The 18,912-nt window shown below is 43.0% G+C and overlaps 2 protein-coding genes across 2 annotated transcripts; one reads left to right on the forward strand and one right to left on the reverse strand.

Annotated features, from left to right (window-relative positions):
• The first annotated feature begins 541 nt into the window (after positions 1 to 541).
• ifngr2a (interferon gamma receptor 2a) lies at positions 542 to 5,084 on the forward strand. The gene is made up of 5 exons (NM_001361121.1): positions 542 to 723; positions 1,417 to 1,568; positions 1,789 to 1,927; positions 2,063 to 2,217; positions 4,346 to 5,084. Exons 1-5 carry the CDS (start codon positions 666 to 668, stop codon positions 4,469 to 4,471), a joined length of 630 nt encoding a protein of 209 aa, NP_001348050.1. The 5' UTR covers positions 542 to 665; the 3' UTR covers positions 4,472 to 5,084.
• Positions 5,085 to 17,415: 12,331 nt separating this feature from the next.
• On the reverse strand, positions 17,416 to 18,624 carry tm50b (Transmembrane protein 50B). The gene is given in 2 exon segments (NM_001140820.2): positions 17,416 to 17,947; positions 18,601 to 18,624. A coding segment is annotated over 1 exon segment (117 nt). The 5' UTR covers positions 17,743 to 17,947; positions 18,601 to 18,624; the 3' UTR covers positions 17,416 to 17,625.
• Between the last annotated feature and the right edge of the window lie 288 nt (positions 18,625 to 18,912).

An 18,912-nucleotide genomic window follows, 5' to 3' on the forward strand; every position in this document is an offset into this window, starting at 1 on the left:
ATAAACTGGTTACCAACGTAATTAGAGCAGTAAAAATAAATGGTTGAATAGCGGACTGTGTACCATGGGAATCACTTTTTACTATTCTAATTACATTGTTAACCAGTTTATAGCAATAAGGCTCCATAGGGGTTTGTGGTACATGTTGAAAGAACAGCCCTTAGCCGTGGTATATTGGCCATATACCACACCTCCTAGGGCCTTATTGTTTAATCATAGCAGTCAAAACAAGTTACATCGACATCCATTGATGGAAAATGATCTGGAGAGTTTAATAAGGGCGATTTATATTTTCTCTTGCGAAATATTCTTAAACTTGCAAGAATTATTATTTAGATGAAAAAAACAAATTTTACTTCTTTAAAAAAATCATTCTTAATTAGCTCGATAACGTTACGGAAAAGGGTTTCATGGATGACTGAAACTCGCCTCTTGCTGCCAAACTATTTTGGGGGGTATTTTTCAGGCTTTGTGGGTGGGTTTTCCGGGGTTAGTGGGTTAGAGTTTCCCTGGACTTGGCAACACCGCTTCCCGGTCGTAGCTGTGATGAAGTGACGTGAACATAGTTTTTCTCAATTGCACGTAGGTTTCGCTATAATGCTAGTCACAATGTAGTGATGTATAAGATTATGTTGCCGTCGCATACAGCTCATTGATCGAGTAAAATGTTGTGTCTGAAATGTGTTTTGTCGTTTTGGACTCTCTGTCAAGTCATCAAACAAGGTAAAACACTTTTCTCCCTCCCTCTTTATTTTCGATTTGAAGGCTAGGCTACTCTTATTCATGTTTGTGAGTAGCTAGTAAGCAGGCTATGACTTCCTTATCTATCATAAAATCATGAAAATGTTATTATACTAGCTATAAATGCGGATAGACATTCCTGAATGTATTAGACTTCACGTAGCAGACAATACCAACCTGGCTGCAACACTATTTTTGGGAGATGGGATCATTTTTCTTGTGTTAAAGGCACATTTTAGCAAGGATGGTGAATTACAGGTGGTGTGCTCAGTCAGAACATATTCCAGAACGTTCTGCCACTTTTCCTGATCATGTGACCAGAGACACTGACACAGGCACTGATGAACATAGGCCTGTGGGTCTATCAAACAATATCCTGTTGGGTCTATCAAACAACTGATCCGTTACCATCCTGTTGGGATTCTTGGTAGATGGTGCATGTCTGGGTTCAGCGAAGGGAACCGCACCTCCGGAGCAATCTGAGCCTGTAGCCATGGGAACGGATCAGTTCACTTCACTCCTGATAAATTAGATACAATTGGAGCTGACCTGCTTTATTTCATGTCCAAGGCTTTCTCTGCTACATCAGAAGGCCAGCACACTGGAAGAAGTGTGGTTTAGAAAGCTTGACCAACTGTATTTAAAATCATGTTTTCACCACTTCTCTTTCTCTAGCCCACCCAGCTGATTCCTGCAGCCCTGTAGTCCAGATAAAACCACAGGCAGGATTCCTGATGGTCAACATTGGGAAAAACTGTCTCTGGGATGAACATGGGGACCATTGTCATTACGTGGTCAACTACGGTAGAGAGGGGGAGAAGCTCGAAGTGAGTAGCATGGGTAGCCAGGCCTTTTATCCAACGCAGCACTGAAACACCTAATTCATCCAAGGTCTTGGCAATTATTTGGCAGGATATCTGGTATTTTAGTGCTGGAACAAAAAGCCTGCATCTCTGTAGGACTAGCTTTGGTGACAACCACTGCTGTAAGGTGATATGTGTGGTCAGAGATGAGTTGATGTGCCTTTCTCTACTCTTGTTTTACCAGGAGTATGTCTCCAAATCCCCTGAGACCCTCCGAGGTCTGGAGATTGGGGGGAGGTACTGTGTACAGGTCCGCTATGTCTGTTACCACAAGCCCTTTGGAACCTCTAGCTCCCTACAGTGTGTATCCATCCCAGAGTCAAGTAAGTAAGGCTCAACCAGTTTTTCTTTGTACGAGTTCACTTGTCGTTACCATAATCTTATCCTCTGTTAACACTTCACCTAGTAACTAATCATGCCACCTTTCTCTCTTGCTCTTTCTTTATGTTCCTGTACAGAAAGGACAAGGCATACCAGGATTGTGGCTATCAGTGTGACCCTTACCATGCTGTTGGGATTCTTGGTAGTGGGCCTTGCGTTCATCTACAGGCACCATAAGAAATTTAAACAGTTCCTTCGACCCCCACTACAGCTACCAGACCACTATCGTGAGGTACGTCTATGTCCTGTGAAATGAATGTTTCATGTGATAACAGGATCTGGTCATCAGGGTATATGTAAACTCAGCAAAAAAAGAAATGTCCTCTCACTGTCAACTGCGTTTATTTTGAGAAAACCTAACGTGTAAATATTTGTCTGAACATAACAAGATTCAACAACTGAGACATAAACTGAACAAGTTCCACAGACATGTGACTAATAGAAATGGAATAATGTGTCCCTGAACAAAGGGGGGGTCAAAAGTAACAGTCAGTATATGGTGTGGCCACCAGCTGCATTAAGTACTGCAGTGCTTCTCCTCCTCATGGACTGCACCAGATTTGCCTGTTCTTGCTGTGAGATGTTACCCCACTCTTCCACCAAGGCACCTGCAAGTTCCCGGACATTTCTGGGGGGAATTGCCTAGCCCTCACCCTCCGATCCAACAGGTCCCAGACGTACTCAATGGGATTGAGATCCGGGCTCTTCGGTGGCCCTGGCAGAACACTGACATTCCTGTCTTGCAGGAAATCCCGCACAGAATGAGGAGTATGGCTGGTGACATTGTCATGCTGGAGGGTCATGTCAGGATGAGCCTGCTGGAAGGGCACCACATGAGGGAGGAGGATGTCTTCCCTGTAACGCACAGCATTGAGATTGCCTGCCATGACAATAAGCTCAGTCCGATGATGCTGTGACACACCGCCCCAGACCATGATGGACCCACCACAGAGTGCAGGCCTCGGTGTAACGCTTATTCCTTCGACGATAAACGCGAATCCGACCATCACCCCTGGTGAGACAAAACCACGACTCGTCAGTGAAGAGCACTTTTTTGCCAGTCCTGGCAGGTCCAGCAACGGTGGATTAGTGCCCATAGGCAACGTTGTTGCCGGTGATGTTTGGTGAGGACCTGCCTTACAACAGGCCTACAAGCCCTCAGTCCAGCCTCTCTCAGCCTATTGCAGACAGTCTGAGCACTGATGGAGGGATTGTGCATTCCTGGTGTAACTCGGGGAGTTGTTGCCATCCTGTACCTGTCCCGCAGGTGTGATGTTCGGATGTACCGATCCTGTGCAGGTGTTGTTACACGTGGTCTGCCACTGCGAGAACGATCAGCCGTCTGTCCTGTCTCCCTGTAGCGCTGTCTTAGGTGTCTCACAGTACAGACGTTGCAATTTATTGCCCTGGCCACATCTGCAGTCCTCATGCCTTCTTGCAGCATGCCTAAGGCACGTTCACACAGATAAGCAGGGACCCTAGGAATCTTTCTTTTGGTGTTTTTCGGAGTCAGTAGAAAGGCCTCTTTAGTGTCCTAAGTTTTCATAACTGTGACCTTAATTGCCTACCGTCTGTAAGCTGTTAGTGTCTTAACGACCGTTCCACAGGTGCATGTTCATTAATTGTTTATGGTTCATTGAAAAAGCATGGGAGCAAGTGTTTACAATGAAGATCTGTGACATTTTTTGTATTTTTACAAATTAGCTTTGAAAGACAGGGTCCTGAAAAAGTATTTTTTTTGCACTGTTTATATATCTCAATATTCTTTCATTCCCCTCTAACACCTTTAGTGTGAGACACAAATGGAACTCCCCTGCTTAAATAAAATGAGTTACCTTGTCCGAGCCAGAATGTCCCATAGGGCAGGAGCCCATCTCCTGTTTCTGTAGTGTGAGGCACCTTGATATATTTTTTTATTATATTATGTTATTATATTTAACTAGGCAAGTCAGTTAAGAACAAATTCTTATTTACAAAGACGGCCTACCAGAAGGCAAAAGGCCTTCTGCGGGTATGGGGACCAGGATTTAAAAAAAACATGACAAAACACACATCATGACAAGAGAGACACCATAACACTACATGAGAGACCTAAGACAACATAGCATGGCAGCAACACATGAAAACACAGCATGGTAGCAACACATGACAACATGGTAGCAACACAACATCGTAGCAGCACAAAACATGGTACAATTATTATTGGGCACAGAGAACAGCACAAAGGGCAAGAAGGTAGAGGCAACAATACATCACACGAAGCAGTCACAACTGTCAGTGAGTGTCCATGATTGAGTCTAAAGTACCTTACATCCCCTGGGCTAAACGCTATCAACTTTCATGATTGGTTCATTTTCCAGTACCTCTCAGGGGACTTCCCCCAGCAGGCCCTGTCCATCACAAGAACCAGGACCTATGAAGAAATCCATGATCTCATCTCCATCGTCTGCTGTGAAGAGGACCAGTCTGACAGAGAACAGGACTAACTCGCCTACTGAGCTGGAGTCATCCTCTGGCCCTGTAGATCATTACCAATGATCCATTGATCCTGTGACTTCAGACAAGACATGAGCCTTTCACACTCACTGGGATTTTAGATGAACTGTAGTTGGCCTATGACTGTTTACACTCCGAAGCCCTTGCTTGCATCAGCTACAAACTATTTTACAAGAATCTGGTAACTTCTCTAGGCATGTTAGTATGCTCTGCTGCAGAGGACAGGGACAGGTGCGTATGGCTCACTAATTAGACCTACCCAGTAATGATTCCTTTGATAATGTGTCATCAGGTCATCCAGCTTAAGACAGAACCTTGGGCCAGGACTTTCATTTAACATTTTTGGATGTTTGGTAATGGGATTACTATGTTCAACTGTGTATATCACACTATTTCTTCAGTTTTCTTTACTGAACATATTAGACAAGTACGAGTAGCAAGGTTAAGGCACATATTGTAATTTACTAATCAATGAAATTAGTTTGAGGTATACATGGTCAAAAGTTGGCTGAGGGGCTGTATTAAAATGTGAAAACAGACATAAGTCTCAAGAACTTGTCCTATCTATGATTGCACTTTATATGAAAATTTACCTCTAGCAATATATTGATTGAACGTATTCACTTTTTTTTTGTCTTACTTTATGCTAAAACTGTTCAAGTCAAGGTGAAATTGGAAAAGTGTGTTACATTGACTTTTGTTTTTAACTGTAAAAATGAATATTTTACATTGATGTGAAAGTACCAAGGCTTTGACCTACAAATTATTTGATACTGGGTTTAAATGAATGAACACAGCCATTTTGATATGTTGCCTCAATTTCTCTTCCTGTTTTCTAGCATGAACAAGCAATGTAGACTAGAATAACAACCACATTCATCAACATACATACTCTTCCAAGAGGCAATTCAACATAGCATGAAACATCCAAACTTTACATTTAAAATGTTTTTTTTATTGAAGCAGATTACGTGACCATTTATTCCACGTCTTGTCGTTAAATTTGAACAGAGTAAATCAATGATCAAGGACAGAGAACTACAAAACGCTTGATGAATCAGTACCCTGTAACACTTCCCCTTTTTACAAATTGAAAGTGGTTATTTTTGGGGGGGGTATAATAGCATATATAACCCATTGAAACACTTCATAATGACCTCTCGTTCACTGGTTGTAGCTCATTCACATCCAGATCGACAGATTCATGTCATTAGCATTGGATGCTTAGCAGACGACATGAAAAATTCAGACAAGTCAAAAGTCATCTGTGTTTACTTCTCTTGGAAGTCAAGAACCAACCAATCATGCTGCATCTGTCAATGCTACTTAAAAATACTTTTCCCATTAGGATTTCACACCTAAATTTCCTTCTGTTAATTTTAGCTACTTTGGGGACTGAGTTTTTTTTTTTTTTTCAGCCCGTATCTGGTCAACTACTCACCACCAGACAAAAACATTATCCCCAGCTACCAAGCTCCAGTTTACGGACCGCGATCAGCCATATTCATCCACCTCTAGCTCAACAGTGACCTGACGCCAAATCCTTATAATAATGCCTTCCAAATTTGTTCCCTTTTTAAAAATACATAGCTAGCACAGCCCTGGTGCTTCAGATTGACATGTCTTTTTTTTTTTTTTTAAACAGGTGAAGGGGTGAGTACCAGGGCAGTCTGACTCACATGGCTGCTAAATGGAACAGCTATCACACAAAGGGGATGAGGTAGTCGATAGCAACACTAGAAAAAGGAGCCACTTGTCTACTACCATACATGCTTGACCCTTTTCTTCAGCTATTGCCTTGAATATTGGCGTAAATGGTTATTACGGAGCTGATACGTCCCAGCATGCTTTGGGCTGGCTGATGCAAAGTGCTAATGTGACTGTGACATCATGCACATACCCTTCTTTATCTACTTAAGCATTTTTGAGATGCAGGATAGGCCCGCTATTGCACAATCTGTGGGGTAGTACCGTAGTATACATAATAGTATGGGATTCAGATGCAGGATCTCACTGTACCTAAACTAGTGTTATTTTGGATGAGAACTCAATTTGTAGAATACAGAAACATTGTTTAAATGGGCGAGGGGAACTTTGCTATGATAACGACGACTGTTAAAAGATTACTTTTGTTCATATAAAGATTCTTTGTCACTTTCTGAAAGGAACGACGATAGAAAAAAATGCTTTGGACCTAAAAAATAAATAAAACAAGACTTCAAAAATGACGAATCCTGAGACAGAACGACAGCTACCCCATTTAAAACAAACAGGAACTGATCGTAGTTTGAAGCAGACAAATTTCCCATAAACGCTTTGCTTAAAATATATATGGCTTCCCATAAACGCTTTGATATAATCCAGTGCATGTGATAAAAGTGATAGATGATAATAACTTGCTAAAATGGAATTTAGAGCAGATCAATCAAAAAGCTTTGTTCCCAGTGATAACATGTGCTCTTAGAGGTCTCCACCTGTACCCGAATACCAGACACCCGATCCCTGGACCATCCAGAATTCTAAATATCAAGGGTCTTAGTCGGATCTAATGGTCATGGGTATGTGTCAATTTTAAGTGACTTGACCGGTGGGACCCGTACCGATCCAAACGCGACTGCTGCAGGAGAGAGAGAAAATTAGAAATTGTATAATTTACGCTGCTGCTCTTGCTTTTCATAATATTGGCGCGTGAAGCTTGTTGTTGTTGGCCAATCATAAGTCATCAATGCGGCAATAGGCTACAGTCATAGAGCCTCCGTGTGGCAAAAGTTAGGAGATATCTAATCAATGGAAGATGGAATTAAAATGACGGAATTAAAAGTTAAAAGGTGAAGGATAGATACAATGACCTAGAATAGGCTGCTACTTAATATTTTGAATGGAGTTGTAGTTTAACTGTTTAGGACGAGAAAGCGCATGCAGCCTCAATTAGCCGGTTTGATGCAGTCAAGACAGGTACTACGTAATCATATTTGATGATATACCAGCTATTAGTCTACTACAGCGCGAGACGGCTTGGTTGGTTGCGGTCTGTCGTCTCTCTCTCTCACTCGCTCACTCACTCACAGTTGCCACAGAACACACAGCAGGCACGGCCCCTGCTAGAGCGGCACCTATCTCTACCTCCTCTCCCTCACGCTTTATCAGCGCCAGTTAATAAAGTAGCCTTTTCTGCTGCTTCCCTCACTCGGATCGGGTCTGGATCTGACCAGGTCTATACGGAACGGGTCTCTATATTAAAAAAAAAATATTTATGCATATCCGGTCTGGGTAGAAAATCCCCAGGTCCAACTTTTTGGACGCGTGAAAGCCTCTAGCTCTTACAATATATGTATTTACATAAATAAACAATCTTCGGGAGATGGTGAATCACTTGAGGGCAAAACAATAATACTTCAGAGGTGCTCTGGAATATGGGGGGGATAAAAATGAAACAAATGTCATGATAACATTTGACAAAGTGTGAATTGTCCCACAGTGTTACAATACTGTAAAACTGTTTTAGTCAAAAGCATAAATCTAATGCCCAGTATGTGAATATGGCTGAACTTCAGGGCCCAGTTATGGAGGGGTACCTCTAAGGAATGCCAATCTAAGACATTATCATTCCTCTAATCAAGACTACATGAAAGATGAGCGGAGAAAAACAAATAGCCTATACTCGGCAGAGGCTAGTTTGACACAGTACATTACTCCGATGTCCATAGGTAGGCGTATAATGGTAATACATATGCTACTATATTGAACATTGTAGATGAGAGCTGAGTGGTATTAGTCAGTTGGCCTTGACTCTGGTAAAAACAATGATAGTACCCCAGAGAGTGAGTGTGTGTGTGTGTGTGTTGGGGAGATGGGGTTAGGGATGTACTATGCAGAGAGCTCTAAGTCCACAAATCCTCGGTTCGTCCAAACTTGTAGATCAGCGTGCTAGAAAAAAAGAATAAAAAAAGAGGGCAACACGTAAGCTTTTCAGATTGTACTTTCACAAATTGTCCATAATATACCTGCAGTAATCGTGGAATGATAGTTTTGGACAATCATTTTTGTGGTCAACTGTAGATCAGTTGGTAGAGCACGGCTCTTGCAACGCCAGGATAGTGGGTTTGATTCCCAGGACCACCCATACGTAAAAAATTTATGAACATGACTAAAAGTCGATTTGGATAAAAACGTCTGCTAAATGGCATATATTATTGATCTGGCCCAAAAAACTGCATCCTGATGAAAGGGCACTTAGTTACTCTCATTTCCTGGTTTCTTCTTGTCTGACAATAGAGTGATACATAACACCAGACAAGGTCCATCAAACTACACTTTTATCAACGTCTTCGGCATACTTACCTGAAAAATATCAAAGCATTCTGAAAGAACACTGCCAGTCCTGGATACATGTCTTTCTCTACAAAGAAAAGGGGGGAGGGGGAGAGAGAAAATGGCCATTAGTATAAAAACGCATCACAGTAGGAACATTATAAAAATGAAAGACGTTGGCAAATAAAGAAGAGAGCTGGACAGCACATAAAGACCAACTACTGAAACCCATTTCAACCCCAGGCTGATAGAAAAATACACATGGCTTACCGACAAAAATATTATTTGGATTCTTCAAAAGACGTAACCAGCAGATAATACCTTCCTAGTCAAACCATTTAATCAAGAGCAGGGGAGGATCTCAGCCTCCTCCAACCTGACTAAAAGCAATATGGAATACGGAGGTAATGAGCTCTAAATATAGACTATACTACCATACCACTACCTCCACCATCTGAATTAATGAGAGAGAGAGACTTTTCTATTCTGTAGCCAGTCCCAACAGGGTGAACAGGAGAGATAATGAAGGGTTGTACTGTTCAGGTGTAAGACTGTGACCAGAAATAATGACTGAAAGGATGAAGTCAGGAAATATGGTGGCTGATGGCGGTGGTTGCTAACGTGGAATACTGAGGGAGAAGAAGAAGTGGGAGGAGAAGAAGTGGGGGACTGCAGAGCAGAGCAGAAGGGAGAGACTGTAAAAGAGGAGTCAGTGTCATGGTGATTGAAACCAACCATCCAGAGTGAATGTGGGCAAATGGGTTTCAGCTCTATCTCACTATCTGTGGCAGGATGATGAGGTTGTGTTGTGTGGATCAGTGCATCAGATACAGGGGAAGACTCATCGCTACCAGCAATTAGAGAGTCAGCAGCACTGTGGCCAACCAACCAGTATTTACACCTCTCTGGACACACACAAGTCAGGAAAAGGGAGAAAGGTCATTCCGGCTGGACTTTTAGGGGCTTTGTAAAAGAGAGACAGAAAACCCAGAAGAAAGAGCGGGAGAGAGAAAGCAACATGACTCACTGGGAACCACAAATCCTCCAAACAGGATCCAGATGGAAGCGATGAGGGAGCCGAACATCACCAAGAAACCGATGAACAGCCAAAGACGAGCTCCTGCAGAGACAGCCGCAAGGAAAGCCTCCACTCAACATGATAAATATACAACTGCCTTTTATCTCACAAGGAAAAGTAGTATTGGCTATCAGCCAAGTATCATCCCTAAAACGTAGACATAAACACACAGTAACATTCTTGACATATATGTAGCCATACATATTAGAGGTCAACCGATTAATCGGAATGGCCGATTAATTAGGGCCAATTTCAAGTTTTCATAACAATCGGTAATCGGCATTTTTGGACACCGATTTTGGCCGATTACATTGCACTCCACGAGGAGTCCGCGTGGAAGGCTGACTACCTGTTATGCAAGTGCAGCAAGGAGCCAAGGTAAGGTGCTAGCTAGCATTAAACGTATCATATAAAAAAAACTGTCAATCTTAACATAATCACAAGTTAACTACACATGGTTGATGATATTACTAGTTTATCTAGCTTGTCCTACGTTGCATATAATCGATGCGGTGCTTGTTAATTTGTCATTGAATCACAGCCTACTTCGCCTAACAGGTGATTTGACAAGCGCATTCGCGAAAAAAGCACTGTCGTTGCACCAATGTACCTAACCATAAACATCAATGCCTTTCTTAAAATCAATACACAAGTAAATATTTTTAAACCTGAATATTTAGTTAATATTGCCTGCTAACAATTTCTTTTAACTAGGGAAATTGTCACTTCTCTTGCGGTCTGTGCAAGCAGAGTCAGGGTATATGCAGCATTTTGGGCCGCCTGGCTCGTTGCGAACTGTGTGAAGACCATTTCTTCCTAACAAAGACCGTAATTAATTTGCCAGAATTGTACATAATTATGACATAACATTGAAGGTTGTGCAATGTAACAGCAATATTTAGACTTAGGGATGCCACCCGTTAGATAAAATACGGAACGGTTCCGTATTTCACTGAAAGAATAAACGTTTTGTTTTCGAAATGATAGTTTCCGGATTTGAGCATATTAATGACCTAAGGCTGGTATTTCTGTGTGTTATTATATTATAATTAAGTCTATGATTTGATAGAGCAGTCTGACTGAGCGGTGGTAGGCGGCAGCAGCAGGCTCTTAAGCATTCATTCAAACAGCACTTTCCTGCATTTGTCAGCAGCTCTTCGCTGTGCTTCAAGCATTGCGCTGTTTATGACTTCAAGCCTATGAGCTCCCGAGATTAGGCTGGCAATACTAAAGTACCTATTAGAACATCCAATAGTCAAAGTTATATGAAATACAAATGGTATAGAGAGAAATAGTCCTATAATAACTACAACCTAAAACTTCTTACCTGGGAATATTGAAGACTCATGTTAAAAGGAACCACCAGCTTTCATATGTTCTGAGCAAGGAACTTAAACGTTAGCTTTTTTACATGACACATACTGCACTTTTACTTTCTTCTCCAACACTTTGTTTTCGCATTTTTGAAACCAAATTGAACATGTTTCATTATTTAGTTGAGACTAAATTGATTTTATTGATGTATTATATTAAGTTTAATTAAGTGTTAATTCAGTATTGTTGTAATAGTCATTATTACAAATATATAAAAAAATCGGCCGATTAATCGGCATCGGTATTTTTTTTGGGGTCCTCCAATAATCGGTATCGGCATTGAAAAATCATAATCGGTCGACCTCTAATAGATTTGCATCTCAAGCCAAACCAACCGGTCCTGCCGAAGCATCCCTCTCCATAGGTATCACCTCGCACCTGGCCATTAGACACTGCATTGATCCTGGAAAAACACACAAAAACACACTGTGTGGGTGCTTGTACTAATACTTACTGTCTGTCTGTCTGTCTGCCTGTGTTTGTGTCTCACATGAAGAAGGCTATAGTGGCGAAGACTCCACACGTGTGGACGGCAGGGTTCATCTCCTGGGTTGTGTAGGACACGGCTGCATCTATCATGATCCACCAACCAGTGAAGAACTGAGAGACAGACACACCGAGAGAGAAAGACAGAGACAGACACAGAGAGAGACACAGAGAGAGACACAGAGACACAGAGAGAGAGAGACACAGAGAGAGAGAGACACAGAGAGAGAGAGACACAGAGAGAGAGAGAGACACAGAGAGAGAGAGAGACACAGAGAGAGAGAGAGAGACACACAGAGAGAGAGAGACACAGAGAGAGAGAGACACAGAGAGAGAGAGACACAGAGAGAGAGAGAGAGAGAGCGAGAGAGAGAGAAAGAGGCAGAGCGAGAGAAAGAGAGGCAGAGCGAGAGAGAGAGAGGCAGAGCGAGAGAGAGAGCGACACAGAGCGAGACACAGAGAGAGAGAGAGAGACACAGAGACACAGAGAGAGAGAGACACGGAGAGAGAGAGACACGGAGAGAGAGAGAGACACAGAGAGAGAGAGAGAGAGAGAGAGAGAGAGAGAGAGAGAGAGAGAGAGAAACAGAGTTTGTTTAGAGGGAGAAGGGTACAACTAAATAATGTAGGTCTGTAGTATGCACTGTTCAGTTATTCAATTGAAGTCTAACAACTTAGGCTGTATCAAAGTACAAAGAAAACAAATTCATTAACACTGCCCCAAAAAATTGTACCAAGGCAGAGAGAGAAACATTCTGTACTGTCAGCTTTGTCTTGAAGGGTTTGATGTTTCTCACTAAATGTTCACTTGAATAAAGTTGTCTATCATCCTGCTGTGGCAGACAGCATTTGAATGAAAGCAGAACAGATATTATTTCAGTTTCTTCCTCATTCTTTATTCAAGAGCTGCTGCCTGGGGCCAACGCTGCCTTGCTGTGCCTAGACATATAGCATTATGTAAATACAACAGCTCTCAATGTGCTGTTCCATGGTTGACAGAGTTGTCTAGTTACTGTCTGCGAGTGTGAGTGTGCGTGTCTCCAACAGATCTCAGTATTTCCCCATATTCATTTAGAAGCGGTGGACCACCACTGCTAAATCGCTGCCGTCACTCCCAAAAAATATAGAATTTACATTTATTCTATACATTTCTGCCAAGACTCACTTTTAAAGGAATAGTGTGAGATTTAAGCCCTTGTTCCATTTACCCAGAGTCAAATAAAAGTAGTATCCATGAGTTCATGTCTCTGCATGCCGTTTTGAAGGACGTTATTAGCGTTAGCGCAATGACTGGAAGTCTTTGGGAACAGCTAGCATGTAGCTATTGCGCTAACGCTAGTTAGCAATGGCTCGCAAAACTACCTTCAACCTTCACGCAGAGACATAAGATTACGTACCCATGCGTTCATTTGACTCTGGGTAAGTAGAACAAGTGCTTAATTGCTTAATTGCTAACATCTCACACTATAGCTTTAAGATCAGAGTGACAAGTTACTTGTAGCAAACAGAGCGAGCAGTGGCGCAAAAGAGAGCTCATCATCATCTCCCTACAGTGCAGTGGCGCACATTCGTTATATTTCAGATGGTGTCAACATAATTACATTTTCATGTATTTTGGAGTAGAATGTCGCTGGACCCCAGCAAAGAGCACAATGCGATATTATCACAATATTATACTTAGGTGCCGATATGATATGTATTGCGATTCGATACCGCACTTTGATTGCAATTTAATATTCCAAACATATTGCTCTCACTCACTCCCACACACACACACACACACACACACACACACACACACACACACACACACACACACACACACACACACACACACACACACACACACACACACACACACACAGCAAAAAAATAAATTCCCTTTTTCAGGACCCTGTCTTTCAAAGACGATTTGTAAAAATCCAAATAACTTCACAGATCTTCATTGTAAAGGGTCTGAACACCATTTCCCATGCTTGTTCAATGAACCAAAAACAATTCATGAACATGCACCTGTGGAACGGCCGTTAAGACACTAACAGCTTACAGACGGTAGGCAATAAAGGTCACAGTTATGAAAACTTAGGACACTAAAGAGGCCTTTCTACTGACTCTGAAAAACACCAAAAGAAAAATGCCCAGGGTCCCTGCTCATCGGCGTGAACGTGCCTTAGGCATGCTGCAAGGAGGCATGAGGACTGCAGATGTGGCCAGGGCAATAAATTGCAATGTCCGTACTGTGAAACGCCTAAGACAGCGCTACTGGGAGACAGGACAGACAGCTGATCGTTCTCGCAGTGGCAGACCACGTGTAACAACACCTGCACAGGATCGGTACATCACACCTGCGGGACAGGTACAGGATGGCAACAACAACTCCCTGAGCTACACCAGGAACGCACAATCCCTCCATCAGTGCTCAGATTGTCCACAATAGGCTGAGAGAGGCTGGACTGAGGGCTTGTAGGCCTGTTGTAAGGCAGGTCCTCACCAGACACCACCGGCAACAACGTCGCCTATAGGTACAAAGCCGCCGTCGCTGGACCAGACAGGACTGGCAAAAAGTGCTCTTCACTGACGAGTCGCGGTTTTGTCTCACCAGTGGTGATGGTCGGATTCGCGTTTATCGTAGAAGGAATGAGCGTTACACCGAGGCCTGTACTCTGGAGCGGGATCGATTTGGAGGTGGAGGGTCCGTCAATCTGGGGTGGTGTGTCACAGCATCATCGGACTGAGCTTGTCGTCATTGCAGCCAATCTCAACGCTGTGCGTTACAGGGAAGACATCCTCCTCGCTTAAGTGGTACCCTTCCTGCAGGCTCATCCTGAAATGACCCTCCAGCATGACAATGCCACCAGCCATACTCCTCATTCTGTGCGTAATTTCCTGTAAGACAGGAATGTCAGTGTTCTGCCATGGCCAGCGAAGAGCCCGGATCTCAATCCCATTGAGCACGTCTGGGACCTGTTGGATCGAAGAGTGAGGGCTAGGGCCATTCCCCCAGAAATGTCCGGGAACTTGCAGGTGCCTTGGTGGAAGAGTGGGGTAATATCTTACAGCAAGAACTGGCAAATCTAGTGCAGTCCATGAGCAGGAGATGCACTGCAGTACTTAATGCAGCTGGTGGCCACATCAGATACTGACTGTTACTTTTGATTTTCACCCCCCTCCCCTTTGTTCAGGGACACATTCCATTCTGTTAGTCACATATCTGCGGAACTTGTTCACTTTATGTTCATACAAATATTTACATTTCATATTTATGTTAAGTTTGCTGAAAATAAACACAGTTGACGTTTCTTTTTTTTCCTGAGTTTGAGATATATATATATATATTTTTTAAGTTGATACTTGGGAGTCAAATAGATATAGTATTGTCAAAAATGAATATTGTGATATGTAACTGTATTCATTTTATTCTCCATCACTAATATTTAGCCTGCAATGGAAGTGAAAGCAGCAAATGAAATTGAGCCCATACTGAGAAAACGTAGAAAAAAACTGTTTTTTTTTGCAAATAATTTGCAACTGCCCGAAGGTGTTTTTGAATGAGTAGCTCATCTCTGGCACTCTATGAGGTGAATTGTCCACCGCCAACCGAATGACAAAAGGCAGGTGAAAGAACAATGGCGCATTATCCATGCAGGAGGCCCTTTCCTACACACTTCTGATAATTGAGATGAAAACAAGCACCAAGAGAACGCTAGCTGTGTGACGATGCTCTCTCTCTCTCTCCAATCAATGGAACTCTGTTTTGATTTCTCTGTGACATGAATGTCACATCTTCTTTCACTGTTTGGCGGCAGATTTCATCTCATAAGCATTGCCTGGACGTGCTAGTTTATTTCTGTACTAGGGCGATTCCCTGTAAAAGATACCTGAGCATGCATCGATCTCTCTTCCACCGCCTGAAGCAGACATTGCCCCTCAGCATGCCACTGTCACATGTGAAACCTGCAGTATCACAGCATCTCAGAGTGGAGAAGCTCAGCCTGGTGCGTCAGCATCTGGATGAAATCCGGGAATTGCAGTATGCTATCAGGTGTGTTGAGGAGGACAACCAGTATCTCAGGATGGATGGAAGTGCGCAGAGTATGAGAGGAACTGTCCACCACTGTCAATATAAGACATCACCAGGAACCTGCAGAAGGAGCTATAAGATCTAAGGCAGGAATTGGTCAGCCACCACCACCAACTCCTTAATTCCAGTATAAACCTAGGACCCAGTAAACTGTTGAACAAGGACCCATCAACCAACCAACCAACCAATCCGCCAACTCAGCTGACCCCCTCCACCCCAGTCTCACGGCCTGCGATTGCTCCTACTCCTGCCATCCTCCACAGGCTTGAGAAGAAGCCTGACATTGTTTTGATGATGGACTCCAATGGAAAATGGAAAAAAGAAAAAAAAAAAAAAAAAAAAGAGAAAAGAGTAGTGGCAAAGTTGCGGTGCCCCACATCTGAGAGAGCCATGGAGCTCCTGACCGTGGCCCAGCTTGGTTCACCGAGCCTTATCATTGTACATACTGGAACCAATGACCTGCACGCTCAACAGGAGATGGTGGCCACATCACTTGGGAGGGTGTTGGAGCGGGCCTCTACCACCTTACCTGATGTGATGATTGTAATATCCACCCTGCTCCGGAGGAGAGATTTTCAACCTGCCACCATCTAGAGGATAAATGCCAGCTTCTCCTGGGACTGTGCTAAATTACCAAATGTAAAATTGGCCCAACTTCCCACCAGTAGTTTGGACTGCCTGTATGATAATGTACATTTGCTCAAAGAGGCTGTCCCCACCTTCGCCAGGATGTTGCTCTGGGTGGCCAGTCCACTTCACCCCACAGGAGCAGCAGACCAGCCCTGAGACAAATCAGATGCACGTTTAGACCTGCATCCAGTGGCACCTCACAGAGACTGGAGAACAGCCAGCAACACTGCCCACCACACCACCTTTTACCACTTATCTCCCAGGAACTGCATGCAGATACACTGAGCTATGCCGAAGCCGTACGCAGTCAGAGGCCCTACACAGAGTTTGGAGCATCGCCGGCCACACTGCCCTCCACACCACCCTCTTCAATTCCCCTTACAAACTCCTTCCCATGTTTCCAGACCAGGCCTGCCTAAGCACAGCACAACAGACCAGGCCAATCACAGCACAGCTCTACCAGGCCCACCTCAACTCAGCTATACAGTACACAGCACCGACTACTACCCTAGGGTCTGGCAAAACACTGTTGAGGGTAGTGCACCACATGATGCAGTACACACCATGTACTCTTCACATCATCAGCCCTCATATGCTGAGAGTGTGGAGCTTCATCAGCCACACTGCCCTCCGCATCACCCTCCTCAATTCTCCCACAATCTCCTCCCAGGCTAGGTTTGGTTACCCTCCCTGATCCCATCCCCAGGACAGGCTTGGGACCATAGAAATAAAAATGAATAGAATGGGCTTGGAAGCTCCGAACCCTAGCAATTGACTGGTAAACTCGTGTGTACAGTTGCAATGGCTTCCTGGTATTGTGATGCAATAATTTCCATGGTATTTAGAAATGTTCTATTAATTGATGACGGATTTCCATAGTAATGTGGGATGTTCATTCAAATAATGCTAACTGACGTGGCTCACGCAAAGTATTTTTTGTAATGTCAGTATGTCCATTTTATGTAACATCAATAATGCTTCTTATTTGCTTTATTTCTCCAACATGTCAATATTTACAAGAGGAACTATAGGCAGACAAAAGTTTCATTTATATTTTGTTTGTTCATTCTGTGAGACATTTAAGTTGTGATTTTGCATGCAAAATTAACATCCATAATCGCTGGAATCTCCCACTATTGAGTTTTGTTGTGGTATTGCCAGGACATGTGTAGTCACACACACTTTCATGCCCCAGCACTTACCAGGACTCCGGCGACGATAGATGCAAGGGTATTTCTCCTCTCCCCCCAGTCGATGCACTCACACTCCGGCATGCGGAAGTTGTCCAGGAACCCAGCCATCTTCAGCCCTTCTGACCCCTGTGGTCAAACCTTACTGTTGTCTCAGTCAATCTCTAATGTTCCTTAGACAGGTAGGTAGGTAGGTAGGTAGGTGGCCCACTGACTGTTGACACTGCCACAGATGAACGTTAAGCAGTAATCTGCATTGCTGGTTCTGTACACTTGACCCTCTGGGATTGGTTTGACAATCAATCGAGTTTGTTTCCTACAAAAACAAGGAGGTAGGGTTATTGATTCTGTATCAAACTCCAATATTCACATCAAGCCCCTAACGTTACACTTGATCGAGGTAGGTCTAGAAACTTTCTTGGTAATCATATTGCACTCTAGGTGGAACTTTCCACACAATGTTTACCTATCCAATCCGTTTTATCCATCGGGGTACATAGCTACCCATTTAGCAAATACTATTGGCTGTGGGAAGAGTATAGGCAATGTGACAACAATAAGTGCCAGCAAAAGTTAAGTAGTTAGTCTGTTGCTGTAAAAAGCTAACTAGCTAGCTAACGTTAGTTAGCTAATCTAGCTACCGTTATTTAGCTAGCTAGTTAAACCTACAAATGTCAAGATAGCCATGAGTAGCACGTAAATCCTACATTGCGAACTCAACTGCAAAACCATGAAATATTGTATTATTTTAATTAATAGAAAAAAATAAAAGCTAACACAAGGTTTGTTTCACCTATCTAACTGTTAGCTAACTAACGTTATCAGATAACGTTAGTTATTATTATTTTGCAATGATGCAGTGCCCTGCTCTGGTCCTCCTATCCAACAAACAGGCGTTTTCTGGCAAAAAGTGCGTACACATGTCTTGAATGTAACCAAATTACTCGTAGAAAATATCATTTTGCTCACCTCAATGGCAATGTTTTCAGTTTCATTTAGCTAGCTATGCTACAAGAACGAGGATGGAGCTACGTTGTATCGAGGAAGCGTGCTAACCAATCAAAGTAAGGCAATCACAGCAAAGTGACCAATCAATTTTCGCTTATAGAATAGATGGCTACTCCTTCCTCCAGTTGTATATCTTGAAGTATTGTAGAGACTACAGAAAGATAGGGAGGGTGTTGAGCAATCTGATTTGTTGTAATAGTCTTCTGGATACTGTGTATCAGGATTTTGTTGCACAGACCGTTCAAAATATCCAAGGACAGGAAGTACTGGGTC

Source organism: Salmo salar, chromosome 21, assembly GCF_965601325.2.
Source record: "Salmo salar chromosome 21, fSalSal1, whole genome shotgun sequence".
Lineage (NCBI taxonomy): Eukaryota > Metazoa > Chordata > Actinopteri > Salmoniformes > Salmonidae > Salmo > Salmo salar.